General features: G+C 41.4%; 1 protein-coding gene across 2 annotated transcripts in view; it reads left to right on the top strand.

The window, feature by feature from the left end:
- Positions 1-1383: 1383 nt before the first annotated feature.
- Positions 1384-25288, top strand: part of si:dkey-112e17.1 — a 40493-nt gene continuing 16588 nt past the window's right edge. For both annotated transcript variants that reach the window (XM_021322337.2, XM_021322294.2), the window contains exons 1-2: positions 1384-1641; positions 20792-21753. In XM_021322337.2, the coding sequence (XP_021178012.2) occupies positions 1459-1641; positions 20792-21753 (1145 nt within the window). In that variant the 5' untranslated portion in view covers positions 1384-1458. The remainder of the gene's footprint in view (positions 1642-20791; positions 21754-25288) is intronic.

Genomic DNA, 25288 nt, shown 5'->3' with positions numbered 1-25288 from the left:
GAGATTGCTGAAACTACCAAAATTGGGTTAAGAACTGTCCAACACATTATTAAAGACCGGAAGGATAGTGGAGAACCATTGTCTTCAAGGAAGAAATGTGGTCGGAAAAAAGTCCTCAATGATCATGATCAGCGATTACTTAACGTTTGGTGAAATTAAATCAAAGAAAAACAACAGTAAAACTCCAGGCTATGTTTAACAGTGAACGTAAGAGCATCCCCACACGCACAATGTGAAGGGAACTCATGGGATTGGGAATGAACAGCTGTGTAGCCTTAAGAAAACCACTAATCAGTGAGGCAAACTTCTGGAGAAGGCTTTGGGCAGCGGACAGACTCTACCATGATCAATGCAAGATCTTGGTGAAATATTAATACAACACTGGGTAGGAATAAATCTTGTGACATTGAAGAAGTGTATCGAAACAATGCCACAGCGAATGCGTGCCGTAATCAAAGCCAAGGGCGGTCCAACGGAATATTAGTGCGGGATCTTTTCTTGGTGCCAACTTTTTTTTTTTTTTTAGCCAGGCAGTGTATATTGCATTCCGTTTGCGGTCGGAAGTCGGAAATCCCGGCTTCCTATCGGAAAAATCAGTGTTTGTTTTTTTTAAGACACAGTTGTAAGAGTGCGTCTAAAATCAATGTCACACGTAGCGGCTGCAACTCTGAACTGAACAAAATTAAACGTGCTGTTTGCATGTGGAAAGTACAGCTTTAAAACTAAGGATGTTTACAAGAGGCACCATGAACAAAACAACAGCTCTACCGGCCGTCGCCATGTTGGAATCCTTACCTTTTTTATTTTCTTTATTTTGAAATCCCGACTTTGTGACTGTACTACCCGGAACGTTTTTTTTTTAACTCGGGTTTACTACATTCCCAGCTCCCGTTTTTGTTTTCCGACGTAAATGGAATACAACAAAGTGATGAATCCACTTGCCTTATTTGACCGTGCTTATGTGACGTTCATTCCTTTACAACGGACCACTCACTGAAAATCTGATAAAGCAGGTGGTTTAGCTGTGCCATCCTTGGCTTGCACATGACCAGTAACCCCCCCACCACCTTCCTGCCCAATCTGGCAACCACTTTGAAAAACTTTAGGGGCGACCCTGAGTTGGCATATGCGTGCAGAGGGAGGGGCTAGGCCCCAGTGTTTATTACACTAAAACATTTAGTCAGCGAGGAAGTTAAGTATGGGACACCGGATAAAACAAAGGTTTTACACAAAAGACAGATTTCATATAAACCCTCTACCCGTTTGCCCAAACATTTTCATTGTGTTTCCCTAACCAATCAATGCTGTGAATGAGCCTGCAGAAATCAGATGACACATTTGGTAACATACGCTGACAGGCAGGAGGAGGGGAGGGGGTATTTTGCAATCAAAGCGTGCGCAGAGGCTGCTGTGTGGGGGTCTGCTCCGGTTCCTCACAGGCTGCGCTCCTGTTGGTCCATGAACGATGGAAGCGCGCCCCCGACGCTCCAGGTGATTGAGAGGGGAAGCGGAGGAGCGGGACACGGCAGACGGTGCGTGGCGTCGGACAACCAAAACAACCGCAGGAAAATGCCTTGCGTTACGTCGCACGCTTCGCTGGCAGCCTGTCTGCTCTTCGTAGTGAGATGTGTCGCACAGAAAGTAAGTAGATATATGTGTATATATTTTTTTCCCGTTTGAAAAAAAAAAAAAAAAAAAGAAGTCATTCACAACCTGACTCCAGCGTGTCCCTTCTCATATGCGCGGATACGCGCCACTCTGGGAAAGTTTCTAGTCAGCTGTTGGTTGCTCCAAAGTTTGCGTTTTTGCCTCTCTGTGACACTTAAAGTGAGTTAGAAGACACAAAAAGTTATTCATTTCGGGATAAACGAGGCATGATGGACCTATTGCGTCAGCAGCACGCTCAGTTTAATTGCACTGCTTTAAGCACATGTACTCAAGACGATTGCATTAAAAACAAAGTCTGTGAATTGTGAATGTTGGCCTTTTCAACTTGATTGGAGTTTAACAAATTGTAGCCTGCATTACTCGGATTCAAATAACGATGCAGCTCACCTCGCGTTGCCTCCCAACTCTACTCCGAGAGCTGGACTTTTGTTGTCGGTCAAACAGGAACACGCGTGTTCCTGTTTGACAGTTAAAAAAAGAATCCCCGTCACGTTGGTGGACTTGTTTACTCCTCTGGACCTAAGACGATTTACTCTATAGCAACATTTCCCCATTCATGGAAGCTTTGTGATTTTTTTAAAATCTTTAAAATGACCTCTGATGCACATCACATGCAGCTGGGGGGTTTTAAGGGTTGTTTTGATGGCACAGGCGTGTTTTGATGATCTTGCACAGCGCAGGGTTGGAGAATGGCACGCAGAGTCCAAACTGCTGAAATGAGAACCACATTGGCGGCATGTACACCCCCCCCCCTTTTAAATACTGTTTCAGTATATAATCCCAAGCTTTGCATATTACAATATAAAATGTCCATATAGGCAGGCAGACTGTCAGGTTTGTTAAGCTTGCTTTGGCTTTTTGTGGGATTCAGTCAAGGCAAGGCAATTTTATTTCTAAAGCACTTTTCAGTAACAAGACAATTCAGAGTGTTGTACGTGAACAAAAAAACAAAACAAAACAAAAAAACAGAGGAAAGAAAAGTGTTACAGAGACAGAGGGAAACCATTACAGAGGCAGGCTCATTGCATTGGAATAGTAGCAGCCGGCCAATATATAAGACAAGTTGGAGTGCAAGCTTCAAAATTAACAGTCAAAGGTGTCTCTAAACACATTTTAGAGATGCCTCTAAATTTTAATTTAAAGGTACTCAGGGTTTCAGCATTTTTACAGTCCTCTGGGTGTTTGTTCCAGATAAGTGGACCATAAAAACTAACTGCTGCTTCTCCGTATTTGGTTCTGGCTCTAGCTATGCAGAGTAGGTTTTAACCAGAAGACCTTAGTGGTCAGGAGGGTTGATACACTGATAAGTCTGTGATGTATTTAGGTGCTAAGCCATTCAGTGATTTATAAACTAGCAGGAGTATTTTAAAGCCTATTCTCTGAGATACAGGGAGCCAGTGTAAGGACTTTAGAACTGGGGTGATGTGCTCTTCTTTCTTAGTCTTAGTGAGGATGCAGGCAGCAGCGTTCTGGATCAGCTGCAGCTGTCTGATCCACTTTTTAGGCAGACCTGTGAAAACACCGATACTGCTGAGACATCAGTCCTTTAACCCTGGAAATGTCTTTCAGGAGATAGAAGGCCGACTTTGTAATTGTGTTTAGATATTTTTGGAGGTTCAGGTCTGAGTCCATCACTACTCCCAGATTTCAGGCCTGATTGGTGATTTTTTTACTTGCTGAAGCAACTGAAGCTGTGTGCTAACTTTTGATCACTCATTTATTGTTCCAAAAATTATTACTTCAGTTTTTGTTTTTTATTCAACTGTAGAAAATTTTGGCACATCCATGCATTGATTTCTTCTAGGCATTTACTTCACACTTAAATAGGTTCATAGTCACCTGGTGACATGGTGATGTAGAGCTGTGTGTCGTCTGCATAGTTATGGTAGCTGATGTTGTTTTTTATGATCTGAGCTAGAGGGAACATGTAGATATTGAATAGGAGAGGACCCAGGATGGACCCTTGGGGAACCCCACATGTGATTTTTGTCGTCTCTCATGTAAGGTTGCCTACTGACACAAAAAAGTCCCTGTCCTTTTAAATAGGATTTAAACCAACCGAGTGCCGTACCAGTCAAAACTCCTGTCAGAATCTGCTTGATTGGGCAATAAAAGACGATTCCATGAAATGGTGTTGCTGTAGTGTTCAGGATGACAACTATGTCCAAAAGAATAACAGATTGTCCCATAGCAGGGCTTTTTCAGCAACAGGAGCATGAATAGACTTCAAGAGTGCCTTGTGAAAGTATTCATCATATCCGCTAAACGTTCTGACATGTGGTGTTGCAAAAAACAAAAAAAAAAACAACTTCAACATATTTTGAAGGGATTTTAGGTGCTAGACCAACAGAAATTATTGCATAATTGCAAAGTGGAAGGAAACTGACGAGGGGTTTTCAAAATATTTTGCTAGTAAAAATAGGAACAATCCTATTGATTTCATTTGTGATTCATATTCATTTCAATTATTTCCACATCTTCATATCTAGACGCTAACGTTTTGTAAAAATACACTTTAAATCAGTCAGACTGGATGGAAAGCGTCATTAAGCCTTATTATTGCCACATATTCACAATGAAATATAGGTCTGGTCTTTAACTGAGCCATTCCAATATCTGAATGTTAGATCTGATCCTTTTTGTTTCAGCAAGCTTCAGCAGGTTTTCTATCACGATTGCCCTGTTTTCAACATCTTTACATCAACTCTGCGGTTTCCCTCTTACCTGCTGAGCAATAGCATCCCAGCATCATGATGCTGCCACCACATTTAATGCTGGCGATGATGTGACCAAGGTGATTTGCAGTGTTTTTACATCCAAGGCAAAAAATCAGATTTTTCTTTCATCTGACCCGGGCAACATGTTTGGTGTTTTCCCTACATGGCTTGTGGTAAACATGCAGAATTCCCTCTGGCTTTATGTAAACACTTGCCATCTTATTACTCTGATGAGAAGGTCAGACTTATGGAGTGGTTCACTATAAGTTATCCTGTCAAAAGGTTTTGCTGCCTAACTAGTGGATATCCTCAGACTTACTGTAGGTCTATTGGCTGCTTCTCTTGGTTAATGTCCTCCTTGCATGGCCTGTCGGTTTAGGAAGACACCCATGTGTTTGTAGGGTCGCAGTTGTGCTGGTTTTTTTTTTTTTAAATCTTCAGGGATATTTGAGCATTGTTTTGTAACTTTATTGTTTGAAACTTTCTCCCTGACCGGTCTGCTGTGTTTTTTAGTCTTCACCGTGCTGTTTTGTTCCCCAGTGTTCTCCAACAAACCTTTGATGCCTTCACAGAACAGCTGGATTCATATCGAGATTAAATGACAGTTTGACTCTGTTTACTAATTAGGTGTTTTCTGCTCTGGATTTGATTTAATTGCGCGCTCAGGTTTTATTTTAGCACAAAATGGAAAATAAAACCTTTGTATAATTTTCCTCCTTCAGTTATCCAATGCTCCGTGTTGGTCTTACTCATAAATACCCCGATAAGATATACTTATAAGTTTTTTTTTGTTTTTTTTTTAAATAACATAGCAAATTGTGAAACTGGGTATGGCTACTCTTTTTTCTGTGTTCTTGTACGTCTCCAGCTGGGAATCCCTGTCTCTGCTCGAATAGAGAATGCAGTGCCGCCTTTAGAAGTACTTCTTGAACTAGCTCAGCTGCCTTGATACTAACGTTTTTTGATAGATGACTGAATCATGTGTGGTCAGTGGCTGATGCCTAGATTGTAAGAAGCTTTACCTTTGACACAAATATTTGAGGTCGTCAGGACCAGAGGAAGACCCGTGGCTTCCATCTGTCAAGAGTCATCCTCTTCCGCTTATGGAGCATGTCGGCTCAGCAGCAGAACTCTTAGAACTAGACCACAATAGCCGTTGGTATATTAAATGGTCTGCATCCACCGCGTTAGTTCCCGTGCATAGGGTGCACACTATCCTTGCAATTATCTGCCTGAGGGGGCACGGTAAATGATGGCTTTGTCCTCTGTTCCCCTTTTGTATTAAGTTGATTTTTGGAACAGCATAAATAAAGCTTGGAATTTATTCTATCCCCCTGAGAGAAACAGGGGCGTCCAAGTCTGTCAGTCCACAATTCAGCTCGTTGGTGGCAGGAGAGTGAATTTGATCCTTGTTTAGTGCTCCGCTCTGTGTTTCAGAAGGTTTTCTTTGAGATGGAATGAGGGGGCATTCATTACTAATTGAAGTGAGTTGTGGGAGAAGTGAACAGTGGATTCACTTATTCTTCTGGTGAATTACAGTGTATAAGACAATATGTCCACACAGCTTGTCAACAGATAAACATGTCGCCAGTTGTCAGCGGGCTGAAGTGGGAATGAGAAAAAGGGCTCACCCCACGAGAAAAATGTACATTTTGTTAAAAAGACAGACGAGGAGGCACGGCCTTCTGTGTAAATAACGTAAGCAAGTGGTTGAAAGGTGAAAAGGTGTCTTCATAAAGATCCCTGCTGTGTTAACTTGTTGGATTAGATGAAGTCTAACAGCCCAGCCTTGCTTCCTGTGTAGACTCAGTTTGGACAGGACCTACGGGTTGAAATAGTCAAATGAATGTATAAGTGGGATTTTCAGGGCTAGAGATATTTGTCCAATTAAAATCCAGCCGAAATGTAATGATTAGGAATGTTCTTAACAGGATTTTCTGTCAGTAATGCCAATCCCAGTCACTTAAGAATAGACACAGAGTCCCAGTCTGATCTTCATTAAATACAGGATTATGTACTATAAGAACTTAGCTTACAGCTTCAACTCCCATAAGCTTTAGGAATGTGTTTTTGGGAATTTTTGACCATTCTTCGAGAAGGGCATTTTTCAGGTCAGACTTTCAAATTGGATGAGAAATGCCTGGCTCACAGTCTCTGCTTTAATACATCCCAAAGGCGTGCCATCAGGCGATGGTGAGGACTCTGAACAGGCCGGCCAAGTTGGTCCACCTCAACCTCGTCCAGACAAGAATCTCTTAATGGGCTGAAACATTAAGAGTTCCTTTCTCTGAAACTAAGGGACTTCTGAAAAACAGCCCGACACCATAACGCCCTCTGTCTGTACCGAGCTTTACACTTGACACGGTGCAGTCAGGCAAGCGCCGTTCTCCCGGCAACTGCCGAACCCAGACTCATCCACTGGACCGCGAGAAAGAGACGGATGATTTTGTCACTTCAGAAAACACGTCTCCACTGCTTCTGGAGTTCAGTAGCAGCGTCCTTTACACCAGAGGATCCGACTCTGTGCATTTGTGGGTGTACGGCGTGGATCAGCTCCTCGGAAGTGAAGTTTCAGACACGGCTCTCAAAATCGACTCTAGTGTTCAGATATATAAATGCACGTGCCATTATCGTTTCTTTCTAATCACACAACTAACTCAAAACATACAGATACAGTCTTTAGCAATAATACATGTGGCTCCTGCTAGCGAAGCACTGCGAAGAAGTGCCAGGCCAACGCTAACATGTTTACACTAATGTTGGTAAAAGAAAAACTTAGTCAGAAATTTGGAAAGTCCACAAAACGATGTGCATGCCCTACAGTGTCGCTTTGCAAGCTTAGATTAAAAAAAAAAAAAAAAAACATTCTCTATGCAAAATGCAGCTAATTGGCTCGCTCAGAGATGGAATACGTTAGTTGAGTTTTCGTCAGGGTCTCTGATATCAGTCGCCCATAAAAGCCTTTATCAGCCCCGATACCTGGGATCGGATCAGGACATCCCTAGTGATCACAGAAAATCCCCTAGAGGCTTCTTTGCATTTGTCCCTGTTTAGCCTTTAGTAACTTGTGTGTGTGTGGCGTGAAAACGTAATGAAACATTTCTGTTCACACCGCCTCTAACGTGTTTCACCTGCTCTAAATGATGGATCAGCCCTCTGGAAGCTGTGTCCTCAACCACTAAGACGTGGGTGGTCATCCTACGATTTCCTTTGTTATGACTTCACTTTTTCCTCCCTGATGCCAGTAAAAGATAGCAAAGGTGTTGCTGCTGGCTTCGTGCTCTCACCAGGCATGTTCAGCCAGGTGATGCTGTTATGAGTGCCGGATTAAGTTTGTTGTCCCAATCTTACAAATTACACGCTGTCTTCTGAACCCACCCTGGAAAGACTGCCACGGCAAGTACACGGATGGGCTGTTCACAGGGTGCTGCCGGTATTGAATAAATATCACTGAAAAATAAATGATAAATAGCCCGACCTGATCTGTCAGCGTCTGGTTAGAGCAGCCGAGCTGAGGATGGACTGGTTCGGGTCCCCAGCTCAGTGATCAGAGAGTATCAAAAGAGCAGAGAATTGTGCAAAAGCAAATCTTTCTGCAAACTCTAATTTCAGTGTTGTTCTCTGGCGAGAAGAGCCCCGCAGCCAGAGCATGTGTAAATCTGCTGCATAGTGCTGAGTACGTGGAACATGCCTTTCCTGTATTAACACATCATCTTTCCCGATGAAATATTTGCAGAAGGGCTGAACTTAGCTATTCAGCGACAGCAAATTTAACATAAATGTAATTTGATTTATTTTTTTTCCTTTATAATGTGAACGAATTAACAAACAAACCATGCTTGTTCAACAACCTTTCTGGGATCTCCTGCTAGAGTTTCTTCACGTGCTCATTTTGCCACACATGAAGAAGAGCATGGTTTATAAAAAAAAGAAAAAAAAAGAAGAGGGGAAAACGCAAAACAAAACTCTGTCTGTGAACGTACAATGCTTTGCAAGAGTATTCATACCGTTTAAATCTATCGCATTTACTCCCATTGCACCCTCAAATAAAATCCAGTGAAACCAAGCGCCTACAGATGTTGCCCCCGATTAGTAAATGGATATGTGATTTTAATCAGTACACTGCAAAAAGGGAACTCAAAGCAAGTAACATTTTCTTGAAATGAGTATATTTTTACTTAATTTGAGCAGCTAAATAAGACTATTTGCCAATGGAATGAGTATTTCTTACCTGTAAAATAAGATAATTAGATATCCTGCACTTTAAATAAGATGATGGAGATGAATTGTTCTTATTTTAAGTGCAAAAATCTTATTCCATTGGCAAATAGTCTCATTTAGCTGCTCAAATCAAGGAAAAATACACAAGTTTAAAGAAAAAGTTTCTTAATTTGAGTTCCCTTTTTGCAGTGTATCAGTAAAACTACAGCGGCACTCAGAGGTTTGGTAGAGAATATCTGTAGCATACTGCCAAACAGAAGTCAGTGTAACAAACTGGCGTCAGAAGTCCACCTCTTAGTAAATAGAGACAGAGCATGTGATTTAAAAAGGAATTGCATTGTTGTTTGTAAAGCACTTTGTGCGGGACAAGGTGTGGGACATTTGCTATATAAATAAACTTGACCTTGACCTGGAGAAGTGTATATCAGAATTTGGTTATAAAACAATATCCCAAACTGTGAACATCTCACACGGTTCAGTGCGACATGGAAAGAGTCTATCTAAATTGATGAATGGGGCAAGGAGAGTGATAATCAGAGAAGCAGCTAAGAGGCCCATAGTCACTCTGGAGGAGCTGCAGAGTTCCTACAGAGGAAGAATCTGTTGGCAGATGAATAAATCAGGCCTTTTATGAGAGAGTGGCGAGACATTTAAAGGTCGCCACAAGCCATGTAAGGACACAGCAGGCACTCGAGAGAAGGTGCCCTGGTTCGATCGGACCAAAGTAGATCTTTTCTGTCTAAATGCAAAATGCTTTTGGAAAGCTTACACTGCACAAAATTCCCACGGTGAACCGTGGTGGTGGCATCATGCTGTAGGTGTTCTTTTCTCTGATGGACAGAGTGATGGCGCTAAATACAAGAAGAATCCTGGAAATGAGGAATGTCAGAAGTGGCTTCCAAAAGGCTCAAGCGTGGTGAAGACCCGGCTCCAGCAGAACAACCGCACTACATCTGTGACAAACCCTGCAGTTCACAGGTTCTCTCCATCCAATCTGACAGAGTTTGGGATGTCTTGCAAAGAAGAGTGGGCGAGACGTTCATTCTCCAGATGTGTACAACTGGTAAAGACATCTCTCCCAAAGACTTGCAGGAGTAACTGCAGCAAATGGTGGTTTTCCAAACTATTGACCCAGGGGAGCTAAATACTAAAGGTACAACATTTTTGATCAGTTAAAAAAAAGAAATCCATTTAACACATTCAAACAAAACATTTAGATTTATGATTATGTGACAAAAGCAAAAGAAAAAAATCTGTTACATGGAATTGTGCTTACATGCATAATATAGATGTTAAGTTATTGTTATATTTCTATATTACATTTTTGTTTTTGTTGTGTTGGTTACTCTTTAAAATGTTTTTATATGTTCAGAATCTGACTGCTGTCAATTTAGGCAAGGCAGTCTGGCCTCCAGCAACTGTGCAAAGCTGCAGTTCTAGTTAAAGGCATTCACTGGATATTAAATCTAATTCTGAATTATTTCATAAACAGTTTTATTTACCACTGTGGAGAGGAGGTCAGGATTCACCACAGAGTTCCACAGACTCACTTAACAGCAACCACAGCTGCAGCAGCTCTTTCTTTTTTTTATGAGAAAATATGTTAATAGCTTTCAAACCACAAACATGGAGAAGAGGGCTTGCTCTCTCGCCCACCCGGCCACACATCTGTGCAAGGTTTGCAACTGCAGCAATGATCAGTGACGGTGCTCCACAGGTCTGCTGCAGCCAGCGTCCAGCGAAAACTACAAGCATGTTTGGGTCCACAGAGGCCTTTGCAAAGTCCGTTGTGATCTGGAGAGTGGTGTAAGCGTGCCCAGCTGGTCCTCTCAGTGGTCGGGGCTAAATCAAGCTTCCACAGCCGCTCCTAGTAAACCTGCAGTGGCGTGGACAAGACAAAAACAGGGAGAGTGTGGGAGACAACCTGGAGCTGAGCATCAGGGCCTTTTCACAGCTGTGCAGAGTGACCTGAGGGAGCCCTTCTGCTATCCGAGGATCTGCAGGCAGCTGTGCGAAAAAATTGAAAACAAAATGTAAGCTTTTTTTTTTCATGTTGAAGTTGACTGCATCTATTCAGACAAACCTTGTCTTTTTACAACCTCCCAATTCCAATGGCGTTGGGACGTTGTGTAAAACGTAAATAAAACCCAGAATACAGTGATTTGCAGATTCTTCAATTGTTCACTACAAAGACATTTATTGTTCAAACTGATTAACTTTATTGTTTTCTTGCAAATATTCATTTATTTCGAATTTGATGCCTGCGGCGCGTTCTAAAGACCCGGGACGGGGGCAGGTTTACCTCTGTGTTACAGCACCTTTTAAAGGTGCCATGACATCACTGTATAAACCATTTCATGTAGTGGATATTGCTGCATATGTAAATTCTCCAAAGAATTGAATAAAAAAAATCGTCAACTTGTTGTTTAGTCAGGCTAAATGTCCCTCCTCAGTATAAGGGTTGGGTACGGTAATCAAATGGGGCTCTACCGATTTGACTTCACTCAGATTAGCCACAATCACATTTGGAAAATCGGTCAAACGTGCCCCAACACCTCTCCCCGCAACACTCCGTCACAAATCCATATTATGGAATTATGGGTAGTGGAAGAATCTGAGTTCCAGGATGCCGGAAAAGGCAAGGCCAGGCTGGCTAGCCTTAACCTGGTGGACGCGATTCAAAACAGTGGGACTGAAATACAAAGGAGAGCTGGCTGGACTGTGAAGGCAGCCAGTTCCAGCTCGCCGCTGGCTGCTGGCTCCGGTTCTCCACAGGGGAGAACTGGCTCCCCGCACCGCTACAGGGAAATCATGCCGCTGGTAGGGGTCTACCGTTTTCTGTTACAAACACACCTTCCTTACATTTCACCCTCAGATATATCAGCTCTCCTTTTTAGTAACTGCTGTGAAGTTAGTTTGAAGTTGAATATGCGATATTCGCGCTCCGTGACTTCGGCTATTCAAGCCGATAAAGGGAGGCTGATCTGGGGCTGCCGTCTGCTCGTTCCTCTGCCTTCCTCCTCTGGAGCAGTCAGACATGCTAGCATGACTCATGGCCGGGTGTATCAGCTGGGGGAGGGGGAAGGCTGTTTGCTTGATGGTGTGCTCTGATTGGAGAACATGAATCCCGTAGAAAGGTAGAGTTTTCTGATCTGAGCAAAGAGATGAAGCTGACTGCCCCTGAGGTGGTTTTTGGTATATACTTTTTACATTTACACAGCCGCATTAGTGCACAGCAGATCATATTATACCCCCAAAACCTCAGAAAAATGAAATTTGTTGTCATGGCCCCTTTAACAACACTTGATTAGCCTTTGGAAACTGAGGGCACTAATTGTTGAAGCTTTGGAGGTGGAAGTCGCTCTCATTCTTGTTTTTTGTACATCTTGTTGCTCAGAGGTCCAGGGTCTCCGTTGTTGTATTTTGCGTGTCATAATGAGTGCCACAGTTTCAGTGGGAGATGGGTCTTGGCTGCAGGCAGGCAGGCCGGTCCAGTACCTGCACTCTTTTACTACAAAGCCACGCTGTTGGAACCTGTGCAGGAGGTGGCTTGGGTTTGTCTTGCTGAAATAAGAGGAACATCCCTGAAAAAGATGCTGCTTGGATGGCAGCATATGTTGCTCCAAAACCTGGATGTACCTGTCAGCGTTAATGGTGCCTTCACAGATGTGCAAGCTACCCACGCCGTGGGCACTTTTATTGATATTATGGACTGTAGATATTGGCTTTTGTTCATATTATGGACTGTAGATATTGGCTTTTATTGATACTATGGAGATGATGGCAGTCGGCGCCACTGGACTCTCTGACCACCGACAGCAGGCAAAGCAGGTAAGGTGTCTTGCCCAATGACACGACTGATATGGTCGGAGCGGGGCTTCAAACCCACCGATGAACTCCTAGTTCCTGTGGCCCCATGACACTGTTAACCTGTAGGATGGTCCAAACAGGTGTTTTTTTTTTTTTTTTTACCATTCCTCAACTTTCCCACACTTTTGTTGCCCCTGTCCCAGATTTTTTGGAATGAGTTTCAGGCATCAAAATTAAAATGAGTGAATATTTACGGGGAAAAAAAGTTTATCAATTGGAACAACAAATATCTTGTCTTTGTAGTGCATTCAATTGAAAGTAGGTAGAAAAAGATTTTTAAATCATAATTATTTCTCTTTTTATTTACGTTTTTCCCAACGTCCCAATTGGAACTGAACTGGGGCTGTAATACAGGTACTTCCCTGTCTGTAACAAACCACTAACAGGAGATCCATTTTTCCTCCAGGTCTGGTTTCTTTGGATAGTCAGAGGAAATTCCTGTACATTTGTTGACCTTCAAGAAAAATTGGGCCTTTGTATTTTTATTATTTTTTTTAAATTGAATTAGATGCAGTAATAATCTCTATACCTTCACTTAAGGTTTTAATTCTTGTTTTTTTTTTCCAGAGCGCTTTTTTTTCCTGAATTAGAATTTCAACACAGTATGTGTGTGTATGTATATGTGTGTGTGTGTGTGTATATATATATATATATATATATATATATATATATATATATATATATATATATATATATATATATATATATATATATCACAGTAAATTAATTCATTTTTGCCATTTTTATGCTGTTTTTTTCCCACCCAAAAGTATTGAGAGGCTGTTGCTGGATGTAACTTAATATATGGAGCATGATTGTAATGCCTCCTGCGTGGATGGCAGCTACCGAAGCAAAAGCCTGTGAAGCGGTGTCACTCTTCTTCTCTAGTAAACAGGGCTGGTGAGGATTCCTGCCCCCTTTGAGGGGCCTGCCTGCCTGTTTGTGAGCCAATCTGAGAGTGTTTGTGCATGAAGGTTGGTGTGTGTGTGTGTGTGTGTGTGTGTGCGCGCGCGCTAACTGTATTTCAGCAGAAGGCGGCTCATGTTGCAGAGTTTTCTCGGTAGCGTCACCAGCCTGGGTGGTTTGGAAAAAAAAGAAAAAAGAAAGAAGAAGCCCTGTTGGAGCAAACAGGTCAGGCTGATGGCCTCAGCTTTAAGGTACAGGGTTATTTAAATGTGCGCGTCTTTCATACTTGGCTTTAAATTGGAAGAACTTTTTTTTTCTTTGTGGTTTAACGTAATAAAACATTTAGGGTTAAAGCGTTTATGTTAATAGCTTGATGACTGTCAAATCAGGGTTCATAGGTTCACTAAAAACTGTAAAGGATGCCAAAATTATAGCCAAAAGTAATAATTATGGACTGTGGAAAGTCAATAAAAGTACAGTGGCAGTGTTTCTGAGTAAACATAATGACTGCACATGTTCTGAAGCATCGATATTGTTGTAAAAGAAATCAGGCCCCACTGGGGGCCATTTGTGGCCCTTGGAATAATTTTGAGTGGCCCCCGACCGCAGTTAAAAATGTCAGAACTTTGGGAAATTATACACCTTTTTTTATTAAGCCAAACACCTGAGAACCTTTTTCAGACTTACAATAATACGTTCTTTTCTGATTGAATAATTCAATATTTAATGATTTTTTTTATTGATATATTTTATGGCCTCACAGTAGTTTCAACTTTCAGATTTTAGCCCATGAAGCAGAAAGTTTGGACATCAAACTTTACCCTTTTTCTCGTTTTGGCACATGACAATCACAAACATAAATGTATTTTGATGGGATTTTATTTGATAGACCATAGTAAATGTAAACATTTCCGTTGGAGCTTTGGATGTATGTTTAGAGTTCTTGTCCTGCTGGATGATGAACCGCCTTCTCAGCCTCGGGTCTTCTGCCGTCTACATGTTTTATGCCAGGATTTTCCTACATTTAGATGCATCAGCTTTCCCATCTAGCATGGCCATCGCATTGTCCCTGTACCCGCTGAAGACAACACGACATAAATGCGGTCTACTTGAGATTTTGATTTGCAAAAATCATTGTAAACCAGGTACTATATAGGGTCCACTTCAACATTATGCATTACTTTGTGTCGGTATAGCACATGAAAACCTGATAAAATATATTCAACCTTGTCGGGCTGTTGTGACCAGATACAGAAAAGTTAGATGTGTTTGAATACTTTGGCACGGCAGTGTATATCGTTTGGGTTTTAAGCTGATGCACTCAGCTGCTACACAGCTTCAAACAGAACTCGAATCAACTTTAAATGGATCTGAAGCTGCAGCTGAGGCAGTTTAAGCTGTTTTTGGTCATGCGGTGTGTCCTCGAAGTGACAACGACAGCAGACAGCCATGTGTTAGGCTGGGCGGGTTGGCGGTAACTATATCTTTTCCAATGATCCACCGAATGAGACATTTCAGACCACCATGCTCTTGGTTGATTATCTTCTGCCCAGGGAGGCAACTTGCTGTCAGCCCAACTGGGACACAGCGACTAGCGACAAGCTTTTCTTACATAAAGTTTCAGCTTGCACCTTATTAGCATCACTTCATTAAAATATGATCCGGCCTCCCCATTTGTGGGGTGGCACACTAAAACAGCACTGCGGCCTCATTGTTTTGCCATGAGAAAAGGCATCCTGGAATAATTAGCGGCCTGCCAGTGGAATGGCCTGTGATGTAACAGAACTGAGATGTTTGGCATTATAAGAATGCCCCATTTCCACTCGCCACTGTGGCACTTCAGAGTCCTTTCATGTGTAGTCTAGCATGTACATCCTACGGCGCAGAGGACCTCCCGGCAGCCTCATCCTGGGAAGAATCGAGATGCACTGCTCGCCCCTCTTTACCGCCAGCCGCTCCAAGCTGTGCAATATTTGCAGCCTCTTCTTGTCTGCTTTTCTGTCGTCATTCATTTCGGTTTACAAAAGCTGGCCGTTTGGTTGCACTCGGTATAGGGGCAACAGTTTGTCCTTCCTTTCCACCACAATAATGCAAAGTGGTTTCCCTCATTGCGCAACCCCGCTGCAAACACGGCAAACCCCTAAATCAGCTTACCCTCTCTAACCTCAGCATGAACGGCACTTGGCCCGTTCAAATGTAATTCATGCCGTATCACATTAAATTCCGGTGCGTTGGCAGGGCAAGTGAAGCATGCCAAGAACTAATGTAATTACTTCTAAGTGTCGCTTCTAAAGGAGTAACAGCAGAAATGCAACGCCTAACTTGACAAAAGTACATACACCTCTTTTTCAAAGTCAACAAACATTTGGTTGATTTTTAATAGGATTCATGTGCAAGACACAGACAGTTGTCTACGACAACGGTACTGCTGTTAGTGAATGTAATTAGTAAAATATGCAAGGGAAGCAAGCTGGTTAAATTGCTGCATCGCTGGTCAGCCACACCATTTCCCTTTGCAACTCTCAGAAATCCAGCTAGAGCTGACGAACGTGTGTAATGCTTTACCATAACCCACATTGTTGATTACTGGAATTTGTAATACCTTAATCCATAGCTCATAATTTGGTCAGAAGCTGTAGATCAGTAAAAGTTTCTTTGCACAAAGATCAACATGTAGCTTCTTTTTCCTCGTTCTGTCATGTTGCAGGAGTATTTAATTTTATTGGGCTTTTATATAAAGACCAACTCAAAGTAATGCACAACTGTGCAATGGATATAAAAAAAGATCCATTGTTTTTTATTTGTTTTTACAAATGCATATCAGAAATGATAGGTGTTGATTTGATGTCAGCCCTCTTTAATCCCATACACCAAAGTAAAATCCAGCGCAACCAATTGTCTGCAAGTCAACAGGGTATTCTCTTAACTAACGAGTAGAGGCATGCTATGTGTAATTTAATCTCCGTGTGATTACAGCTGTTCTTGAAGGCCTCCGAGGTTTTTGGGTATTTTAGAGAACATTTGGGCACCAGGAAGGCTGAGGAACACAGCAAACAGGTCAGGGATAAAGTTGTGGAGAAGTTTAAAGCAGGGATAGTTTCTGAAATAAAAAAGTCAGATTCATTAAATGAGAATATGGGTTCTAATGAGGCTCATTTGTCAGATTAGAAGTACCTTTTGAAAATAACAACCTTTAAGCAAGTATTAAACATGCTTTCCACTAGACCCACATTTATGCATTAATGTTTTATTATTTTTTATTGGTTTGATGTAATATTCTAATCTTATGTGTTCACTATATATAAGCCTAAAAAGGAAAGAATCATCATTATTAACAGACATAAGGGCTTTAAAACATCAGTCTGTGACTAATTAAGCTAATTAATGTGTTTACCTTAGTTAATTGGGATACTGGGACAAATTGACTTTTTCATAATTTTCTAATTCATTGAGTTTGGCTTTATATTGTACATATCCATTATCTAAAAATGAAAAAAGCATAGCATAACTACAAAGCTACCAAGACATGGCTGCGCACCTAAACTGAGAGGCCAGGATAGGAGATCATTAATAGCCAAGAGGTCCCTGGTAACTCGGGGGGGAGCTGCAGAGATCCACAGTTCAAGTGTGAGAATCTGTTGACAGGAGAGCTATGATCTTGACAAATCTAATTTATCTAGCTAGGTGAAAACAAAAGCGCTACTGATCAATGATGATCAGTACCGAGGCTTTTTGTTGAAAGTGTACCACAAGCCAAATGTAGAACACAGGACCTTCCACCAAAATGGCAACACTAAACACTCAGCCAGAGCTACAGTGTTATGCTTTAAATCAGACCATATATATGTGCTTGATTGGCCCATGAATGTCCAAAGACCTACAGCTATAAGCACAGGTAAAGGTGGTTCTACAAACTATTGACGCAGATGGTCTAAACACAGTTACACACCACAGTTTTGTGTTATTCAGTGAAAAATATAGAGAACCATCTATCATATGCTTTTCATTATACAAATATGCACTGCTTGGTGTTCGTCAGCCCAGTAAAATCCCAATAACTTACATTTGAGTATGAGCTTTTAATATGACAACTAAAAGTAATTTAATAAATTACTTTTTACTAAAGTAATTTCCCTCTAGGATTATTAAAGTATGTTTGATTGTGATTCTGAAAATTCAAAAGAGGGGCATTGTTTGATGTGGCGGTAGGGTGGGCGCCCCATATTCAGATTCCTTCATGCAGCCATCCTGGGTTTGATTCCCAAACTGGAGATCTTTGCAGCATGTCTTCCCTCGCCACTCTCTGCCCATTTATTATCTGATTACTGTTAAAAAAAGGCCATTAGTGACAGAACAAATTTAAACAAAACAAGAAAAATTAGCAACATTTCAAAAAGTCTAGATAGGCTTGAAAAGCTATATAAGCAAGAGGTAGTTAATTGGCTGACATTATATTGTTAGTGTACCTCATGAAATCTTTCATCCGTTTTATCAATAAATTAACTCTGGGGATTTGCCAGTTCCACTTAATTGTATGGGACCTTGTTGTTTGTCAAATGTGACTGAGCAAACTGTGTTGTCTGTAGGAAAGAGACAAACTGCCTGAAACCCACAGCCCACACATATCATTCTAACTGTAGTCATGAACTTGAAAATGTAACCCGCTAACTGAGACGCTGTAGTGTTTGCGAGGTTCGACTTCAGTGTCTTGAACTCTAAAACGTTTTGTAATGACCGTCAAGAGCTTCTTAAACTGATGGACACACAGGTTTAATTCTCCAATGTTACGGCTGATGATATTCCACTTTGGTGTTGTCTTAATGCACGTCTCATTGCTCCAGAGCAGCAAACTGCCAAAACGTATGCGTTGAGCAAGGTGTTAACAAGTGATCAGGTAATAAAGTGGAGATGTTGAGTAGCGCCTGGCTGCATTCTGTGGCTGGTTTCAGATTTCTGATTAGTTTATGCTTAATAAACAATGAAACATGAGCCTTAGTGGGTATGACAAAAATGTGTTTCCCTGAAGAGTCAGATCACCAAGATAACTTATTTCTCCACGTGCCAATTAGGGGATGGATTTGAATGATTATTAAAAAAAAACGTCCAAGCTTCAGTATAGGAGCAAAATTGACCTCTTTGTGGAACTACAGGGCAGTCTTGTCTATTTTTCTTCCTGTCTCGAGCACAAGTGTTGCTGGAGGGTGTTGAGTTTTGTACCTGTCTGGCAAGGGGGGGGTCTACTTGTCTGGGGCTTTCCCACAGTCGAGAACTGAGGTGAAAGCCTCATAAACACACAGGCCCCCTACAAAGGTCTGGTCTATTGAGCTCCCTGGTCCAATAAACATCTGCCTATGCTCAGAGCCAAGGTCCCTTTTAGATCTCCACACACCTGGGAAGAATTACAGCCGGCAAGTTTGAAGAAATACTCCCGCAGGTCACCAAGGTCAGCCCCACAGGCAGCACACAGGCTTTGATATGAAAGCAGTTCAATGTCGACAATGGTCATTGATCATGATGAGATGGAATTTCAAACAAATCCCCCTGTATCTCATTGGACAATAAAATTACTTTTAAAAGTGTCAAAAATGAGGAAGTTTCTGATTTGTACTCTGTGAGTGAAGACAAGTTTTTCAGCTATACAGGTAGTCAGGTACCAACATGAAGTCCAGCCAGAGGAATAGAAAGAATTTAATGCATTGCAAGCATAAAATCACACCATTTAACAGTCTGAATGTATTTTAGAGTAGTAATAATAAGCGCAAATTCAATCTCTTTTTTTTTATATTCAAAAGACTGTATGACCAGCAAAAACAAGAATTTCCTGACATTGTTTCTAATTACAGTCACAGACCGCTTTGGGTGTGTACCTTTCCTGCATCAAGTCTTAAAACTGAAACATTTTCTATTTGACATCAAGTCCTGTCACATATTGAATGATTTAGTTCACATAATGGGATGAATGTTTTTATTAATAGAAGTCTTCAGTCTGGGCATGTTCTGGCTTATTTCAAGAATGTTTTTGCTGAAACCTATTCTCAAAGCAAATATAATCCTGATCCGCCTACCCACTTTAACTTAATGTTAATTCCTAAATTGCATTTTATTTCCATACTACAAAAGAAATAACTATTTCTTCCGCCTCATTTGTAGATCACTATGGTATTACTGGAGTTGTTCAGACTGATTTTAAAGCACATCATAATACTGGAACTGCACCTTTTAAATGTGGTGAATTATTCTTTGCTGGCTCAGGAAATCCAATCTAAGGACTTTTAGACCTCAGTGTTGTTTTGATGCAGTAGATAATGGTATAATTTCTCATCTAGGGATTAAGGGGGCAGCATTGCAGGGGTTTATAGAACTCTTACAGCTGAGCTGGGCATCATTCATTAAAAACTCTTTTGTCGTTTGGTGTCCCACAGGGTTCTGTTCTTGCACTTGTTTTATTTTCTCTCTGTATTTTTCAGTTAAATTAAGTTTTAAAAATCACAGCTAGTATCACTGCTATGCGGGCAGCACACACACACACACACACACACACACACACACATGCACACACACACACACACACACACACACACACACACAGACACACACACACACACACGCACACATGCGCACACACACACACACACACACACACACACACACACACACACACATACACACACACACACACACACACACACACTTACCACTGAAACATGATAACCACCAAGACCCTTTTAGAATGGCCCCTTTTTAAACATTACCAAAATATCTAATTGTAGATGGCACTAAATCTTATGAAGCTAAATTAAGAAGTTGTATTTTTTGAAACATCTAACCTCTGTGAACTCTGCCATTTGAGAGGTCATGCAAGGCCATTTCTAGGAAGCCTTGAAAGGATTCCGGACATGGATTATATTTCAGCAAAAAGGGAAATGCTGCCCTTTAAAGATAGTTTCTTTCAGTAATTGTAATGACTGAATCTGCTTCCATTTTTTAATTACCTTAAAAATCTATTTTTTTTCCTTTTCTTCTGTCTGGACTTTATTTTGGTACCTGACTACCTTAACACCTGTACATACTCCATGAGGCTTGAAAAACTTGTTTCCACTCGGAGTTCAAGTCAGAAACCCCTTAACATTACAGAAATGTAAAAGTAATTTTATTGTCTGTTTATTGTTATTGTCCACAGTTCTTTTGTCATTTGTCACTGGTTTTAAATGTGCTTTCTAAAAAACATGCCTGAACATGACAATGTTGCTAATTTAGAGATTATAAATGTCAAAAGCCCTGTCTGGGCAGTGCTCTGAGCTTTTCATGAAGAGTTATCACAGACTTTAGTGAAAATGTGACATTCTTAGATCTGAGTGAAAGCAGAAAAGGATTAGCATCAGAATAACTTGTCTTTATTATCTTTGCAGGTATACTTTGACTGTGGCGCCAAGGTGGATGTGGTGGATGTTCAGGGGCTCATTTTGTCTCCTGGTTTCCCCTACAACTACTCCTCTGGGACTCATTGTGTTTGGCAGTTTGTCGTTCCTGTTGATTACCAGCTTGTTCTGAAAATATTTGACTTTGACGTGTTTGAAAGCCAAGACTCGGAAGCTCAGTATTCAGCTTTCTCTAATTTTGAAGAGGCAGTAGAGGAAACCCCAACCAGTTTATCAGCTGATGAAAGCTTAGCTGCCACCACGAAGCCTACACTTCAGAAGGCAGGGGATCTCTATAAGCCTCAACAATCTTCCCAAGATGGTGTTATCAATCAAGTTGTGGTCCAGGAACAGTCTACAAAAATGGAGATTGCCAAAGTCTCAAATTCTGCCAAAAGATCTGCAGATCCATCCTCTAGTCAGTCTTCATCACCTCCTACTTCCTTTCTTCTCCTACCTGGTGCAGTGCCTTCTGTAGAAAAGGTCATTAATTCTGCCTCTGCATCTCCCTTAAGCAGAGATCTCAATCTTGATTCAAACCCAAACACAGTTATGGAGGAGACCCCCTTTGATTCACCACTCTCCACAGATACTCCTACCGAGAGCCCTGAAACTCAACAGTCCATCCTTGACACCTGCCCCCATGACGTCCTCTACATCTCGGACCTCATCACCTTTTCCTCTAGGTTCTGTGGTTCCAACCGGCCTCCCAGCAGCCAGCTGGTTTTTGGCTCAAGCCAAGAGATGGTGGAGGTCATCATGGAGCTCATCACCACCACCCACCGGGGACGTGGATTCGCCCTGCTTTTCTACTACCACAACCTGACCGAGCCGGGAGGGAATGAACGAGCCACGTCCCCGTCAGGCAGCAAGGCGGACTCCCTCCTCGCCGCTGTGAGCGGAGCCGCCTTCTTCACTCTGATACTTACAAGTGTTCTCTGCATCATTTTCAGGTAATAGAAACAACCAAACTAATTAATTACTGGATGCAACGCTGAACAAAAGACTAAAGGGAATAGCTAAATTCAGTTGATCACGTTGTCAACCTAAAGTGGTACAGTTAATGATTTGTATTTGACACTGCAAACACAAATAACATGCTCGATATATTAAGTTACATTGAAAGGTGTAACCATGCATTTACAATCAAGCTGATATAAAGTAATCAACACTCAACACTTCAACGTTTTGTTGAAAAGTAAGGTTTTAGATTGCATCATTAAATTACAAAAATATGTGTGATCAGAATTTTATGCCTGATTGCCAAACTACTGGTGTTGTATGTTTCTCAGCCTCCTCAGCAGGTAGAGTCTACTCTGACTCTTCCTGTAAAGACCATCAGTGTTGTGACTCAAGTCCAGTTTATTGTTCAGTGAACACCCAGGTACTTATAAGAGTCCCTAGATGTTCACCGTTTTTTTCAATTCAGGTTTACCAAGCTGAAGGAGACACAATTTTGTGTAAAGATGTTTGGGGTTAACAATTAATTGAACATATGTTCATCAATATGCCATCTGAAGAACAACATTTATTTCAGTAAGGTGTGTACAAGATGCCGGTTTAGGAACTGCAAAATCCTTCTGAGCTCGTTTTGCGGAGCAAAAATCTGCTTCCAGCATATCCCAAGGGTTTGAAATGTTTGTCTATCGGTTTCTCTTCGTCTCTACGTCTAAAGAAATGGAATATTGTGACCGAAACATTCTAAGTCCTTATTTCTGCTATTTTTGATGATTATTTTTTAAATATAGTGAAAAAACTTTTTAAAAATGTATTATTATGTAAAGGCCATATTCTTGCCCACACAATAACGGGGTGATATTTCTGACTTCAGTGTTGTAGCCAAGAATCTTCATAGAAAGTTGAGTGGAAGGAAACATTCTGATAGAAAAAGGTGCACCAGCCTTGAGAGGCCTGTCAAGCAAAATCCATTCAAGAATTTGGTGGAGCTTCACAAAGAGCCATCAGGCGCATGAGGAACCACTAGGGATAGACAAATCGTACACATGGACTGGAAATATCGCACTCCTTGTGCCAAGCCACTCATGAAGCAGAGATCATGTCTGGGCTAAAGGAGAAAAAGAACTGGACTGTTGTTCAGTTGTCTAAAGTCCTGTTTTCAGATAAATAATAAATTCTGCATTTTATTTGGAAATCAAGGTCCCAGATTCTGGAGGAAGAGTGGATAGGCACAGAAGCCACGTTGCTGGAAGTCCATTGTGACGTATCCAGTCAGTGATGATTTGAGAGGCAATGTCATCTGCTGGTGTTGGTGCACCATAACAACCATCTACCTGGAAATTTTAGAGCACTTCATCCTTCTTTCTGCTGACGATCTTTATTCAGATGCTGCTTTCATTTTCCACCAGAAAATGGCACCTGGCCACACTGCCAAAGCTGCCAAGAGCACTGCTGTTACTGTGATTGATTGGCCAGCAGACTGGCCTGACCTGAACGCCATAGAGAATCTGTGGAGAACTGTCTAGCAGAAGATGGGAGACACCAGACCCAAGATGAAGGGGACCTGAAGGCTGCTATCAAAGCAACTTGAGTTTCTGTTATACCTCAGCAGAACCACAGGCTGATCGCCTCCGTGCCATTGATGTAAAAGGAGACCCAACCAAGCATTGATTGCATAGAAATTAACATACTTTTCAGAATCCTGACATTTCTGTTTAAAATATCCTTTTTATTTAGTCTTATTTAATATGCAAATTTTCCAACGCAATAAATTTCCATTATCTGTAAGACAGAATCATTAAAATTTCAAGGAAGAGAGGCTTGAAATATTTCACTGTGTGTGAAGCCAGTTCAACTTTAGTTAATTAGCACCTAAAACAAAGGCAGAGGCTAATGTGTTGTACTCACTGAGCTATATTATACACTGGAGTGCTAATCGCCCGCTGTTAGAACGAGTCGCTTTGAAGCCACCAGCCGCCATATTGGTACTCCCTATTTTCCCCCAGTAACTAGGAAGTATGTGCGCTACAGAATCGAATAACGAGGATTTTCTCATGTTCAGGGGGGGCTTAAAACTTTTAAAATGTCAAATGCCATAATAGTTTTATTTTATGTTCTAAAACTATCAAGTACTGAGAAAGTCATGTGCTAAAATATTTTGCATTTTATATATATATATATATATATATATATATATATATATATATATATATATATATATATATATATATATATATATATATATATATATATGTAAAATATTTCAGCATCTAATTCCCTAGTACTTGATAGTGTTAGTACATCCACTGACTGTAAAATTACCTGTGAAGGGTTTTCACACAGCCAGAAAACTGCTTGTTGTTGCAACTAAATCCTGTGGGGTTCTTTGAGAGTAGGGAGTAGCAAGATGGCGGCCAGTGACTTCAGTTTCTCAGCACTCCAGTGTATAATATAGCTCAGTGGTTGTACGGATAAATGCAAAATGTAGATAACGGCGGCAGAACCAATACAGCTCAAAGTTAACAAAAGTAGAATACCGACATAAATGTTAGCTCGAAAAGGTTTGGGGTTAGTCAAAACCAAGCACATAAAAACAGAAAAATACTCTGAAAAACATGCGTCAGGCCTCCGTTAATATGGTGCATTCAATTTGTGCTCTGCAGTTGGAATTTCTGCGTTCAAAGTCTGAAAAATTGGAATAGAACACGATCCCCGAATTCCTACGTGGAAAGTCCGTGTTCCTCTGAGAAGACGCAACTTTAATATCTTCCATAGCTGTACCGCCTTTAAAATGTAGCAACAGTTGCATCAACTAATGGCCCACCAGCACTTCTGATGGGTTGTATCTCATATCTCAGTAAACCTGTGGCACACAAACTTCAATGGAAGTGTACATGTCTTCCTGTGGCTTTTAAATGTACAGAATGGTGAGAAATGTGTCGTTATTGGCTTTTACAGCCAATAATAGCTAGCCTCGCACCCAATGGGAAATCCTGCTGTTTTTTTCCACCTTGTATCTAGAACGCGCTCAACACTGATGTGACTCTCATGTCAGAGTTCCGACTAGAGGCAAATTGAATCCAGCGATGTAGAAATATCCAGAAGCTCTCGCCACTAAAAATGGTCTGGCCCGACAGGAGTTCAGGCCTGCGCCGTCACATCTCCGTTATGTTGACTCAGCTGGGCGCCTCGATGCCTGATGTGGAGACCATTGGTGATTAGTTGGCTCGGGCTGCGGCGCTGCGGCTTCCTTGATGTCGATCGTTCTCACCAAACACTGAAGGGGCATTCAAGGTGCAGCACCTGGCATCAATTCCAGCGCACAAAACCAGAAAGGCAGCATGAAAGTAATGGGCAGGTAACCGAGCGAGAAAGGGAGAACCAGGAGAGGTAGAGCCCTGTGTGAGTTTGCTAGCAGTACCATTGTAAGGCTGTAAAAAGGTGTCATTTACATTTGTTCCCAGCCCCAAATGGACGGGGCTAATCTTAAACACACGTAATACTACCTGTTCTGAAGAACTGGTTGTTTTA

This window comes from Fundulus heteroclitus, chromosome 12 (assembly GCF_011125445.2).
Source record: "Fundulus heteroclitus isolate FHET01 chromosome 12, MU-UCD_Fhet_4.1, whole genome shotgun sequence".
In the NCBI taxonomy this organism is placed as follows: Eukaryota; Metazoa; Chordata; class Actinopteri; order Cyprinodontiformes; family Fundulidae; genus Fundulus; species Fundulus heteroclitus.
Note: the sequence above shows the minus strand (reverse complement) of the source record. Positions and strands in the feature narration are given on the sequence as shown.